Below are 15089 nucleotides of genomic sequence, written 5' to 3' on the forward strand. Positions count from 1 at the left end.
AATTTCGTCCTTGACCCAGGGGTGATTTAGTAGTTGACTGTTCAACTTCCATGAGTTTGTTGGCTTCCTGGGGTTAGCATTGTTGTTGAATTCTAATTTTAATCCATGGTGATCTGACAAGACACAGGTGGTTACTAATATTTTTTTGTATCTGTGGAAGTTTGCTTTGTTACCGAGTATGTGGTCAATCTTCGAGAAGGTTCCATGAACTGCAGAGAAGAAGGTATATTCTTTCCTATTTGGGTGGAGTGTTCTATAAATGTCTGTTAAGTCCATTTGATTCAATACCTCCAATAAATCTCTTAATTCTCTGTTTGGTTTCTGTCTGATTGACCTGTCCATTGGTGAGAGAGGAGTGTTGAAGTCTCCTACTATTAGCGTGTGTGGTTTGATGACTGCCTTGGGTTCTAGAAGAGTTTCTTTTACATAACTGGGTGCCTTTATATTAGGGGCATAGATATTCAGGATTGAGACTTCTTCCTGATGAGTTGTTCCTGTTATGAGTATGAAATGTCCATCTCCATCTCTTCTGATTGATTTTAGTTTGAAGTCGATTTTATTAGATATTAGAATGGCCACACCCGCTTGTTTCTTAGGTCCATTTGCTTGGAAAACCTTTTCCCAACCCTTTACTCTGAGTAGGTGTCTTTGTGGTTGAGGTGTGTTTCTTGTAAACAGCAGAATGTTGGATCCTGTTTTCGTATCCAATCTCTAAGTCTGTGCCTCTTTATAGGTGAATTGAGTCCATTGATATTAAGAGATATTAATGACCAGTGGTTGTTGACTCGAGTCATTTTTTTTGGGGGGGGGGTAGTAGAGTGTATGTGTTTTCCTTCTTTGAGTTGTGCTAGTGAAGGGTCGCTAGATGTCTGAGTTATTGTAGTCAGTGTTGGCAATGTTGGATTCCTTGGGATGTAATTTTCCTTCTAGTATTCTCTGTAAGGCTGGATTAGTAGTTACGTATTGTTTAAATTTGTTTTTATCCTGGAATATTTTGTTTTCTCCGTTGATAGTGAATGAAAGCTTGGCTGGGTATATTAATCTGGGCTTGCATCCATAGTCCATTAGTTTCTGCAGTACCTCTATCCAGGACCTTCTGGCTTTCATGGTTTCTATAGAGAAGTCTGGTGTAAGTCTGATAGGTTTACCTTTATAGGTTACTTGACCTTTTTCCTTTGCAGCTCTTAATATCCTTTCTTTAATCTGAATGCTTTGTGTTTTGATTATTATATGGCGAGGGGATGTTTTTTTCTGATCCAGTCTATTCGGTGTTCTGTATGCTTCTTGAACCTTCATAGGAATATCACTCTTTAGGATGGGAAAGTTTTCTTCTATAATTTTGTTGAATATATTTTCTGGACCTTTGGTCTGCAATTCTTCTCCTTCTTCTACTCCTATTATTCTTAGATTTGGTTTTTTTATTATGTCCCATATTTCCTGAATGTTTTGTGATGAGAATTTGTTGGATTTGATGTTTTCTTTGGTCAGGGCATTTATTTTCTCTATGGTGTCTTCATAATCTGAGATTCGTTCTTCTATCTCTTGTATTCTATTGGTTATGCTTGTTCCTGAAGTCTCTGTTTGTTTACCTAGATTTTCCATATCCAGCCGGTCCTCGGTTTGTGTTTTCTTCACTGCCTCCATTTCAGTTTTCAATTCTTGAACTGATTCCATTACCTGTTTGATTGTTTTTTCTTGGTTTCCCAGGGTATCATTTACGAATTTACTTATTTCTTCAAACTTTTTGTTATATTTGTCTTCCATTTCTTTACTCATTTCTTCCATCTTTTTGTTATATTTCTCTTCTATTTCTTTAAGTGAGTTATTCATACCCTGTTTAAGAGACTCTATTGCTTTCATAATGACATTGTTTTCCACTTCTTCCGGTATAGGGTGTTCAAGTCCTTCTGTCATAAGATCGCTGGGATCTGGTGTTTTTGTGTTGTTTTTCAGATTGTGGGAGGAATTCTTGCCTTGGCGCCTGCCCATCTCTTCCTTCAGATGCTCTCCAATGGCTCTTCCCTCCGCTGGGTCTTTTGCTACTGGATTAGTGCCCCTTGCTATCCAGGAATCACTTTGCCTGCAGCCTTAGCTTGCTGCAGGCAGGCTATTAGAACAAAAGGATTTCCGTCCCTTTGTACTCACCGCCTGTATGTCCCGCGGTGCCCACCCCGGCTGAAAAGGAGGAATTTAAGCCCCGAAAAAAGGAGAGGGGAGGGTATGGGTTCCAGGCAGAAAGCTGGGATGGCGTAGCAGGAGAGAGGGAGTAGCTGGGGGAAGCTGCCCCTTTGGAGTAGCCAGGGAGATAAGGATGGCGGGAATATTGTGTGTTCCCTAACCGGCCTTGTGTGGCGGTCAGGAACAATACACTTACCCCTCCACAGGATCAGAGCCCCTCGCTGGTCAGAGGTGCCCCTGCCTGCAGTCTTGGCTTGCTGCAGGCAGGCTATCAGAACAAAGGGACTCCAGTCCCTTTGCACTCACCGCCTGACCTGGCCCACGGTGCCCACCCCGGCTGAGATGGAGGAATTTAAGCCCCGAAAAAAAGAGAGGGGAGGGTATGGGTTCCAGGCAGAAAGCTGGGATGGCGTTGCAGGAGAGAAGGATTAGCTGGGGAAGCTGCCCCTTTGGAGTAGTCAGGGAGATAAGGGTGGCGGGAATATTGTGTGTTCCCTAACCGGCCTTGTGTGGCGGTCAGGAACAATACACTTACCCCTCCACAGGATCAGAGCCCCTCGCTGGTCAGAGGTGCCCCTGCCTGCAGTCTTGGCTTGCTGCAGGCCGGCTATCAGAACAAAGGGACTCCAGTCCCTTTGCACTCACCTCCTGACCTGGCCCACGGTGCACACCCCGGCTGAGATGGAGGAATTTAAGCCCCGAAAAAAGGAGAGGGGAGGGTATGGGTTCCAGGCAGAAAGCTGGGATGGCGTTGCAGGAGAGAGGGATTAGCTGGGGAAGCTGCCCCTTTGGAGTAGTTAGGGAGATAAGGGTGGCGGGAATATTGTGTGTTCCCTAACCGGCCTTGTGTGGCAGTCAGGAACAATGCACTTACCCCTCCACAGGATCAGAGCCCCTCGCTGGTCAGAGGTGCCCCTGCCTGAAGTCTTGGCTTGCTGCAGGCAGGCTATCAGAACAAAGGGACTCCAGTCCCTTTGCACTCACCTCCTGACCTGGTCCGCGGTGCCCACCCCGGCTGAGATGGAGGAATTTAAGCCCCGGAAAAAGGAGAGGGGAGGGTATGGGTTCCAGGCAGAAATCTGGGATGGCGTAGCAGGAGAGAGGGATTATCTGGGGGAAGCTGCCCCTTTGGAGTAGCCAGGGAGATAAGGATGGCGGGAATATTGTGTGTTCCCTAACCGGCCTTGTGTGGCAGTCAGGAACAATACACTTACCCCTCCACAGGATCAGAGCCCCTCGATGGTCAGAGGTGCCCCTGCCTGCAGTCTTGGCTTGCTGCAGGCCGGCTATCAGAACAAAGGGACTCCAGTCCCTTTGCACTCACCTCCTGACCTAGCCCGCGGTGCCCACCCCGGCTGAGATGGAGGAATTTAAGCCCCGAAAAAAGGAGAGGGGAGGGTATGGGTTCCAGGCAGAAAGCTGGGATGGCGTTGCAGGAGAGAGGGAGTAGCTGGGGGAAGCTGCCCCTTTGGAGTAGCCAGGGAGATAAGGATGGCGGGAATATTGTGTGTTCCCTAACCGGCCTTGTGTGGCAGTCAGGAACAATACACTTACCCCTCCACAGGATCAGAGCCCCTCGCTGGTCAGAGGTGCCCCTGCCTGCAGTCTTGGCTTGCTGCAGGCCGGCAATCAGAACAAAGGGACTCCAGTCCCTTTGCACTCACCGCCTGACCTGGCCCGCGGTCTAGATAACTTTTTTTTTTTAGATTTTTGGCTTTACTTTGTTTTGTTTTAAAGAAAATGGTCCCATTGTGTAGCTCCCTGTGTCTCACTATGGCTGACCTGGGACTCACTGTGTAGATCAGGCTGTCCTTGAACTCACAGGGATCCATCTGCCTCTAGAAATAACATGTAATATTCTTGGTAGACAATTTGCCGACACCAAAATGTCTGTATCCTTTTATATTAATTAAATTTGTTCTTTGACAATTTTATACACATATACATTCTGTGATGATTCTTAGCCTCACTGTCTTTTATCTACTCTCCATCCCCATCAACCCCCTCCTCCTCCTCACATGTCTTTTCCCCATATTCATATCTTTTTGTTTTGTAATCCAGCAATTTTAAGCAGGGTCATCTGTGTGACTATGGTTTGAAACTGTCTATTGTGGCTGGTAGGCTCACTGGCTGATACACAACTGATGATAATGTCTATCCCTAACCATCAGTTCCCAAAAGTTCATCCACAGAGGGAGAGCTCCATAAATCCATGTGGACTGGCCCAAGCTTTATTCCTCACAATTCCCTCTTCTGGTGTCCACTATGGTTTCTTTCATCTGTCTTATAATTCTCAGCATAGTCATCTCAGGCAGGAGTTTAACTGAATGGAAAAACTAAGAGAAGTGCCCTAGAAATGTGACAATATGGCAAGCACCCAATAGTCCCATGCTTGTTTGAAACTATCAGTCCTGGTAGCTTATTGTTGAATGACATAATAGGACATCTGGGTGCCATTCTGGAGTTACATAGACCTCAAGAGGCCCGAAGGGTCCAAAGACTGTCATCAAAATTCTTTGTGCGGGCTAGATTCATTCTTAAATCCGGCACCACTGAGAAAGGGCTGTGGACTGTGTCGGGAAGGTCACAAGCAGCTCAGCTCATATACAGCTTAGAGAGCGAAATGGAGGGAGAGAGCAACAGGGAGAGGGAGGATGGGGAAGGGAGGGGGAGAGGAAGGAAGAGGGTGAGAGAGAGACCCTTAGAGAATTCTTATTGGTTCATCCTGAGTCATGAGCTCATTCCCAAGGGAAATTCTCTGATTAGTCAGCCTAGGTCAAGTGCACCCTTGTGTGTATAGCCTTGACATCCTTGGACTGGACTAGGGTAGAAAGGGGAGCTGAGGAGACTGGAAGGGAGTGTTCCTTCTCATAGGAAAAAATGCTAGCAGACAAAACTTTTTAAAAAAAAAATGAGGCTATGGGGAGGACAAGCTGAACAGGGGTGGGTGGGTGGGGGTGTGGTCAAGGATGTGGGAGAGAGAGAACATCTTGAAATAGTTCTATGAATGCAAAACCTTAAAAAAAAAACTTTTTGATGTGGTGATGGTAAAATCTGCATAGTATAACCCACTTATTTTTGCCAGCTTTAAGGGCTTGCTTCTGTGGTAGTTACTATGTTTGCTTATATCCTTCCAGTACTCTCTTTCTAGGACTCTTCTTGCCAACTGTACCTATTAAATAACAGGCCTCATCCCAGACTTCCACACACTGCCTACCTGCACAATGGGCCGTCACTTTCATTCTACGTTTTACTTGAGAATTTATCTATTCTAGATACCGTTTATCAGAGGAATCATGAAATCTTTTATGTCTGGCTTACTCTGTGCAGTGTCCTCAGGTTTTATCCATATTGTAACTTGGTTGTAAGTTTCCTTCCTCTTACTGCTGAAGTGCATGTGAACAACAAACTTTCAAAAGAGAAAGTAAAATACACTCCCCACAGGAGCAAATAGTCTTTTAGGGTGAAAGAGGAAAGCTGAAGGCTCTCTCAGAGCCTAAGAACAGAGGCTTGAAGGGAAAAGTAAGAAAAGGCCCAGCTTCTGCAGAGGCCAAGCTCTGTAATACTGATGTAATTCTGATGGGGCAGAAAGGAGTTCTCCAGATGGAAGGTCACTTGTGACCTTAACAGCTGTGGCTTCAGCAGAACCTGTGCAAACTAAACCTGAGTAAATTAGAGGGCTGGGGAGATGGCTCCATTAGTAAAGTGCTTGTCATGAGGACTTGAGGTTAGATCTCTATCATCCACATGAAATCTAGGCATGGAGATGCCTGCCTGTAATTCCAGTACTGGGAAGGCAAAGGCAGGAAAATCTCTAGGGTTTGCTGGCCTAACAGTTTAGTCAATCAGTGAGCTTCAGGTTCAGTGAGAGACCTTGTCTCAAAACAAACAATCAAACAAACAAACAAAAAAACAGTGACAACAAGAACATAAAAAAAGCATGAAAAACTGTAGAGATGATTCATTGGTTAAGAGCACACACTGTAGAAGTCCCAAGTTCGGTTCCCACAACCCACATAGGGCAATTTACAACTGCCTGTAACTCCATCTCTAGGGTATTCAGCGCCCTCTTCTGCCTCCCAGAGGCACCTGCACTCGCATGCACATATTCCCTCATAGTCAGATATGTGTTATTAAAAATAAAGTATTTAAAAATTAATATGAAAAGTAATGAAAGAAGACATCTAATGTGGTCTCTGGCTTCCACTTGCACCAGAATTCCCACACACATAAGTGTACACAGACCATACACACACACACACACACACACACACACACACACACCATGCATACATGCATTCACACAAAAATTTATACAAGAATAATTTTTAATGATTTTATTCAAAAGAAAATGTTAGAATGGTAGCCGAGGGGAGGTAGAATTAGAAGGAGGCTTACTTTATTTGAATGGGAGGAACCTGGCCTTGTTAGTATCCCACAGGAATAGAGACTGCAGGATAGTGTGGGGAGGAGCAATACTTGGTGACAAACTGGGTTACAGGGTAGTAGTAGTGGAATGAGGAGCCTATGGGTACTCAGTGCCAAGTGGCCTAGTTTCTCTATGAAACTGACAATTTGTCAACTGCCTCCTTTATCAAGAGCAGCTCTTAGTGATTTATTTTGTTGCAGATCCACCAGACGCCCCCAGTGAAGTGACATGCGCCATTTATGAATACTCAGACAACATGATTTGTACCTGGGACGCTGGGAAGCCCACCTACATAGATACCAAGTATGTGGTGCACGTGAAGAGGTAGGTTCTACTGCACTATCAGACACACATTCTACTGCAGAGTAGATCCAGCAGAGACCAAGACTAACCTTAAACCTGAGACACCTACCTTGGTTAGGGAACTTATAACCACTCCTGGGACCCCACTGTTTTCTGCTTCATGGACAGAAAACTCTTGGACCAATTCATTCTTTTCTCTTGGTAGTAACTGGTAGCAGGAGTTAAACAGCTCAGTTTAAACAGTTACCTAAATCTCAGCCCTATTCTCCTTTGAGAATTAGTATAATATACTAAGTCGCTCAAAATTTCCATTCTTTATCTTAAAAATAGGCCTTTAATGCCTGCCTGTTCTTATTGATTGATTTTTATTTATTCTGCGTACATGTGAGCATATAGACTACAGGCTTGGAAGTTCCAGTCTAAAGTGACAGTACATCTGGTGTCTGCCACCAGCCCGCTCCTCATGAGTATTGTCTTCTGTGTGTATTCAGACGAGAGGGGGAAAAACAACTCCATTTCTTCATAAAACATTAACATCATTCTTGAGGGTGAAGCCCTCATTACATCATCACCTTCTAGCAGGTCAGTCCCTTAAAACTCTTGCACTAGAGTCTGAATCATACATAAGAAACTGACTCATTGCCAGGTCTCAGCATGTGAGTTTGCAGGAACTATCACAAAGGGAACTAGACTATTATGGTGCACTCAGAGCTAACTGCTTAGGCTGATGTGATTTGTCTCACATCAAGCCTGATTCTTATAGGAGAACAAAGGTTAGTAAACTCATAGCAATCATTTACAGAGTACTGCATACAATTTTATTTTCAGATAATTTTGGACCAATCAAGAAAATGATGCTAAATGTGTTCTGATATGAAAGATTAACTTAGATATATTAGTTATTGAACTTAGATATATCCTTATGTATAGGAAGTATTCCAAAATCTGGGAAAAAAAATCTAAAACCCAGTGCTTCTTGTCCTAAGTACTTTGGATAAGGCAGGTAAACTATAATTAAACTCTAGCAAGCCCAACCTGTATTTCAAATTGATGAAGTACAGATCAATGTAATTTTATTGTATTTTAAAGAAGACACAGTGACACTAGAAAGATTAAGAACATTCACTGCTCTTCTGGAAGACCCAAGTTTGATTCCCAGCACCCATGTCAGATGACGAATAACTGTAACTCCAGCTCTTGGTTATCTAGCCCTCTGGCCTCTATGAACACTTGCATTCACACACCTCCATGCGCACACACACACAAACACACACACACACACATCCACATGTGCACGTCATTAAAAATTTTAAAAATAATTAAAATACCTTTTTTAGTGACTACATAGAGCACTGGAAAAATTATCATACAAAAATAGCTTTCTTCTAGCAAAGCATACTTTCCAGTAAGCACAGACAAGCAAAAGGAAACAAGCATCCTCCTTCTAACTCATGGGAAACACAACCTTGAGTGGGAAGAAGTTAGAGAAGAAAAGCCTACCTCTCTAGTAAACTGCCCAAAGGCCTTTTTCCTGCAAGAAAAAGTTGAGTTATACTGAATGCTGTGGGCAAGGTAGTAAGCAGGCAGCAGGAAGAAGAAAGAAACCTGGGCCAATCCTGGCCTCTTAGGGTATTTCCATTTAGCCAAACATCAAGAAATCAGCACAGGCAAAGTTTCACTTTTAACCCGCGTGCTTCTGTTTTCCAGTAAGAGCACACACACTGTGAAGCCTGCCACCCTGGCTTGTACCACAGAAAAGCGGCAGCCCTTCAATGGCAGGACAGGGAAATGGGAGGTCTTCCAGTGTTTCATGGCCCTTGTCAAGCAGAGCTGAGTCTGTTGCTGCAAGAGTTCTTATCTTCCCTAGTGGTACCCCCACTAGACAGAGCTGTGTATTGTTTTCCTGTGTCAGTGGGTACTGCTGGGAAAAGACTGGCCTCTGGTATTAAGTGTCTGTTTGCCTTGTCCCCCTGTCTTCAGTTGGCCCTTACAAATAGGCTTTCTAGGAAACTCAGCAGTGTCTGACAGTGCTTTCTACTTGTTAAAAATTGTTGAATAGAAATGAGTGAATGGGGCCTTCATATGGCTCAACAGATATAAGTTCTTGCCTCAAGCCTGACAACCTCAGTTTGATTCCTGAGACCCACAAGGTAGGAGAGAACTGAATCCAAAAGTTGAACTCTGACCACCATATCATGATATGTGTGCCTGTGAGTATACACATACACAAAATAAATAAGTAAATAACAGATGAGCAGATAGTCAACAATTTTAATAAATTTTAGAAAGAGAAACGAGTAAGTGATATCCCCCATTCTGTCCCAATCAAGCCAATATTTAGCAAATATTTATTCCCCATTTTATGACTTCCAAGAATGTGTTAAACCCTAGAAATTAAAGGCGGAAAATCATAGTAACGGGCCTAACAAGATCATAAACATTTGGAGGCCAGCAGCTCTTCTTAGATGTCCAAATGGGGAATGGTTTTCTAAGTCAAACACCAGGATCTTCTGCCAGCTTGTTCCCATCGGGCTGTCAGGCTTGGAGACAAGCATTTTGAACTGCTGAGACCAATCTGGTAAATTAGAACCCTCCTGTCACTGTTTGGGTCACATCCTTAGTACCCCATGCTTTTCTCCTTATAAGTCTTGAGGTCTCAATATGTGCGGTAAGAGAACTAGCCACAAACCCGTTGAGAATGTGTGTGTGTGTGGTTTTCTCTAACTGGAAAAGAGTTCAAAGATGTCCCACTTACCCTTACCACTAAGCACAGTGCATCTTTTTTGTTTTCACATTTGAACTCTTAGTTAACACACGCTAGCCTATTTCCAATAATTTCTCTGTTGATAAACTTATGACCCCTCTTATTTCAGAAAGAATATAAGGCACGTACGTAAATATCTAAACACAATGACATAATTTAACTTTAGGTACAAATCTTATATACATCAAACAAATGTGGTAGTGTTCACACACTGGCAATTCCCTGGGAAGCCAAAACAAGGGGATTAAGGGTTGAAGGCCAGCCTGAGATACAGAGCAGCAACACTGTCTTAAATAGTTTAATATCATTTTTAAATTTCATTTATATTCATAAAAGTGACATTACAAATACCTTTTAACTTGTCATAATTTAGAGTCCTCTGTTAGGTGTGAAGTCATCTCAAGCTTCCTCTGCCCGTGCATCTACCTTCATTTGTTATCACAGTGATGCCATCATTTCTGTTCCACAGATGAGCAAACTGAATTATATCAAGGTTAAGTAAATTAAGTCTCATATCTATGTTTCTGCAAGTGTGTCACTTGCATCAAGTTCTGATTCTCCTGTCTGTGTCTTTGTGAGTAAGTCACGTGAGTCCAGTTCTAATTTTCCCATCTGTGTCCCTGTGAGTAAGTCACATGAATCATGTATTAGGAAGCTGCAGAAATTCAGGAGTTGCTAAGTGCACATGTAGTAATAAATGGAACTAGGATGAAACACTAAGCAAGAAATGGCAGTAACTTTAATGCTCTCTCTTCCTCACCAACCCTATGAAAGCAGTCTCCTGGAAGAAAAGCAATGGATGGTGTTAGCTAAAGAAATTGGGCCAATCCTTGCCTCGACTCAAATGCCAAAATTGGGACAGTACAAAAATAGGTGCAGATGACTCCCCCAGCACCCTAATCCCACGAATGGTGTTGTACAGATCCGTGCAGTGTTCACATTTCTTAGAAATAAGAATTTGGGGGCTGAAATGAGGCTCACTTAATGGAATGATTGTCTGGCATGCCCAAAGCCCCAGGTTCGACCCCCAACTCCGAATAAACTGGGTCATCTTCAGCAGCACAGAATTTAAAGACAGCTAGAGCTACATGAAACCCTATCTCAAAAAAGAAAAAAGCCAGGCATAGTGGTGTAATCCGTTAATTCTAGTTCTTGTTAGGCAGAAGCAAGCAGATCTCTGTAAGTTTGAGGCCAGCCTGGTCTACATAATAAATTCCAAACCAGTCAGTGCTACATATGAGACCCTAGAGAGAGAGAGAGAGAGGAAGAGAGAGAGGACCAAAACACTGTATGAATATTTCATAGTAGAGATTTAAAAATAAAGGGCCACAAAATGGTTCAGCAGGTAAAGGTATTCTCTACCAAACCTGATGACCTGTTTTAACCCATGGGCTGAAAAAAGAACTGACTTTCATGGGTTGTTCTCTGACCTTCACACACACACACACACACACACACACACACACACACACACGCACGCACGCATGCAGGCTCAAGCTGTCTTCATCTCTTGAGAGCTAGAAGATTCCTGTTCTGCTTCTCCTGTGTGCTGTCCAAAGGCAATACTGGCTAATAAAATTTGACAGGTTAGCACAAACCAAGTGGAATTCATCGGGATTGACTGGATGACAAGAAATCATCAACCATGCAATGTAAAAACTTTGATGTAATTGAAGTGGCATTTAATGACTCTCCGTACTGCCTAGCCCCCAACCCCCTACCATGATCTTCTTTGTTGTCTTGGACAGCAAATGACTCCTTCTCCTCATTTAATCAGCTACCTGGTACAATCAGTTCTGTTTTCTAATGTTATTTTTGGATACTGGAACTCATTGTAGCCCAGGATAGCCTAAAGCTCTCTATATACCCTGGAATAACCTTAAACACGGGATTCTCAAGCCTCTGCCTCTGTTGCTGTAATGACAGGCACTCACCACCATACTCAGCTAGTTCTATTTTCAAACTATGTCACTGACCCTCACTTCAGACTAATAGTTCAATTCTGAATGATACTAAACTTGCGTCCCTTCTCCTGCACCACTTTTACTTCCTAGCAGTCTACCCTTCAGGAAGATGCCTCTGAAATTGCACAGCGATCCTATGTGCTCGTTTCCCCTCACGTGGTAAACCCCAACCTATCAGCTCCTCATTAGAGGGTCTTTTGGTCGTGGCCTGTTCCACTCCCAGCTACTTCCCGCCCATTCAGGCTCCAGAGGACAGCACTGGTTGAGCTCTCATATCATTTCACTTACTTGTTTTACAATATGATGGGGTTTTTCCTACCTGTGAAGTTGCCTTCCCTACCTGGCTTCAGCCTCTCACTCCTTCTTGACCCTCCTCTCACTCTCACCCTTTACCCAATATTGTGGCAGAAATAGAAATAAATGTCCAGATTAAAAGGCCAATGCAGTAAACTTCCACATTGCTCCTTGACAGCAGGGCTCATTTATATCCAGCTGTGGTTAACGCCAAGTTAGTCATTAACAGGTGCTGTAAGTACAGTGCCTGGTGTCCACAATACACAGAGGAGTTCATAAAAATATTTAATTTTTTAAATGAGAAAAGAAATAGAACTTAAAAATTTCAATATATAATATTAATATCTTTGTCTACAAACATAGATATAAACTAACATATGTGAATATATATGTATTTTGTATATATTTATTTTTCGCATAGTCTTATACAGGACTGTATAACCACTTTTTTTGTAAGTGGAGAAAGTCTACAATGGAAAAAGTATTTGGAACCCACCATAGTTAAAACATCACCTATGCCACATTTGGGATTTTTTTTTTAATTCAGAAGATTAAAGTTGAGTTTGATCCATTTTTTAGTAACTGACTGAGTTCTGAAGTCAGGTAAAAAAAATAACATTCAACATTTCAGGAACTAGTAATCTACATAAATATAACTTGTGGGTGTTCTTATAGTTTAGAGACAGAAGAAGAACAACAGTATCTTGCCTCGAGCTATGCTACCATCTCCACTGACTCATTACAAGGTGGAAAGAAGTATTTGATATGGGTCCAAGCTGTCAATGCCCTAGGCATGGAGGACTCACCGCAACTACAAATCCATCTGGATGATATAGGTAAGGAGTGAGAGATGCTACATAGTTTTTTTTTTTACAGACAACTAATTGGCATTGGTTGCATCAAATGGTTTACATCTAAACAAAGTACACCTAAAGTTCCCACAGATCATAAGCAATCAAATTTTTCTGGCATTCTTCCCCCTGGTGCAATTCTGTCCAATTTCTCAAATTTTCTAAATGGCAGTGATTTTACAAATATGTTTTGAGAACTTGTGTTCTAAAAGCCAGGGAGGCTAAGAGAGACTTCAAACTTACCTTACAAGAAGTAGCCACTCGTCAAGGGCAGATGGGAAGAAACAAAGGTTGTACTCGGATATGATGAACCTTATGTTGTGAAAGGCATGGCATACTAATAGACTGCGCTCTGTGTGCTGAGTGTCACTGAGGGTCCTTTTCAAGTACATTGAGATTGCCAAAAATTGTGTTGACATGCCTAACTTCACCAACAAAGCTAGTGTTTTCATGTTTTACTTGAGCCTTTTAAAGGTTACAATATTTAATAAACACTTCTATTAACTTAATCTGCAGTGTTATTTTCATTATTATTTGGCCATATGATTGCTTATTTCCTTGTTGGAGATTTACACTGTTCTCAATTTTCCACCATCTAAAGTATAATGTCATGAACTGCGTTGTAGCAAAATCATCATGAAGTTCTTGATTCTTAAAAATTAATTTTGGTTAGTATGCAAAAAATGGGTTTCATTCAACATTTTCATATCTATATATATTTATAACATATAAATATATATATATATAAAATTGTTCTTTGTCCTTATTAGTTCTTTGTCAATTTGACACAAACTAGAGACAACTAGGAAAAGTAAACTTTAGTAGAGGTATTTTCTGCATCAGATTAACCTGTAGCCAGTCTGTGGGCCATTTTCTAGATTAAGATTAATATGGAAATGCCCAGGCCACTCCTTGGCTAGTGACCCTGGATTGTACAAGAAAATCAGCTGAATGAGACCAAGCCATTAAGTAACATTATTGTGTGTTTGATAATTTTTCTGGTGATTAATAAGAAAAGGGTTGTGGAAAAATATTTTGGGATTCAACGTGAGTACCTTTTGGGAGTCACTAAAGCCTTCTGTCATAGCTAATAATACAACTTGTCTATTAGTGTCAATTATCTCAAATAATAAAATTCTCTAACAATCAATCTATCCTATCTTCTCACTATTGGATTTTAAAAATACATGCTGCTATGATGACAAACAATAATTTCATTTTATTATATATTATTTGGAACTGCAGATCTCTTCACAGTGTATATACATTTTGTAAATACATGATTTGAAGTAAGATATAATAAATATAGCCTTATATATTGCAAAGGTTCCTTTTGGGGCTGAAGAGATGGCTCAGTGGTTGAGAGTACATAGGGTTCTTACAGAGGACCCGTTCAATTCCCAGCACCCACTTTGGGAAGCTCACAATCACCTGTAACAGTCTGTTATGTCCTGTGTCATTACAGTTGTTTGATTTTTAGGAATAAAAGTATAATTAGTAACATGCTTACTTCTGCGGTAATTATGATCTCAATATAATCACCTCCATTTGTTACTCACATACTATATTCCAGAAACTTAGACCACATCGTATTTAATATTGACAACCATACATGGTAGTACTGTCTCCATTTTACAGATGAAGAAAATGATAATTTGCTAGAGTTAACACAGTAGGTACAGAGCGGCAGGAAAGTCACCCAGGTTCCTAACTTGCTGCAGTTAACCATAACAGGCCATGTATGCTGGGAAATTCTCAGTTGACCTCCACCTCCAAATCTGGTTTCTTAAATTACAAACTGGAGTTTGGAATGGATCCTCTTTCTCCTTCTCCTCACATCCACTTTATTTTCTCGTCAGTGTCTCCGTCCATTCCTCACTTTCTCGTAGCCCAAAAGAGACTCATAAGCTCAATTTGAAAAGTAGAGATCAACTGTGGAGGAGACTCAAATGAATAAAGTCACCAGATTATTAATGAATGAGTTTTCATTGGGTGACACTTTAAGAGCAAGGTATTGCAAGGTCAATACATGATCCATTTTATGAAGCTGAGCAGAGACTATCCTGGGAGTAATCTCCACACAATAAATCCAAGTTCGGGCTTTAAGAACGTTATGAAGGTTATGCTGAAATATGGGGCAACAAAATAAATTTAGGTATAGAAAGAGGATTGTCTCTGACAGTTGTGACCATTAATTCTCTCTAAATATGGGCAATCATGCTGGAAAGACACAAAACAACTATAATCTCAATATCTATTATAATACAATTGGAACATAAATACGTAATACCCATGATAAATTAACA

At 41.7% G+C, this 15089-nt stretch overlaps 1 protein-coding gene across 1 annotated transcript in view; it reads left to right on the top strand.

Annotated features, from left to right (window-relative positions):
- Il23r (interleukin 23 receptor) overlaps positions 1-15089 on the top strand; it is a 76974-nt gene that overhangs the window by 16643 nt on the left and 45242 nt on the right. The window contains exons 4-5 of the mRNA XM_087907167.1: positions 6808-6931; positions 12608-12768. Of these exons, the coding sequence (XP_087763293.1) occupies positions 6808-6931; positions 12608-12768 (285 nt within the window). The remainder of the gene's footprint in view (positions 1-6807; positions 6932-12607; positions 12769-15089) is intronic.

Source organism: Myodes glareolus, chromosome 6 (genome assembly GCF_982192425.1).
Source record: "Myodes glareolus chromosome 6, mMyoGla1.1, whole genome shotgun sequence".
NCBI classification, from domain to species: domain Eukaryota; kingdom Metazoa; phylum Chordata; class Mammalia; order Rodentia; family Cricetidae; genus Myodes; species Myodes glareolus.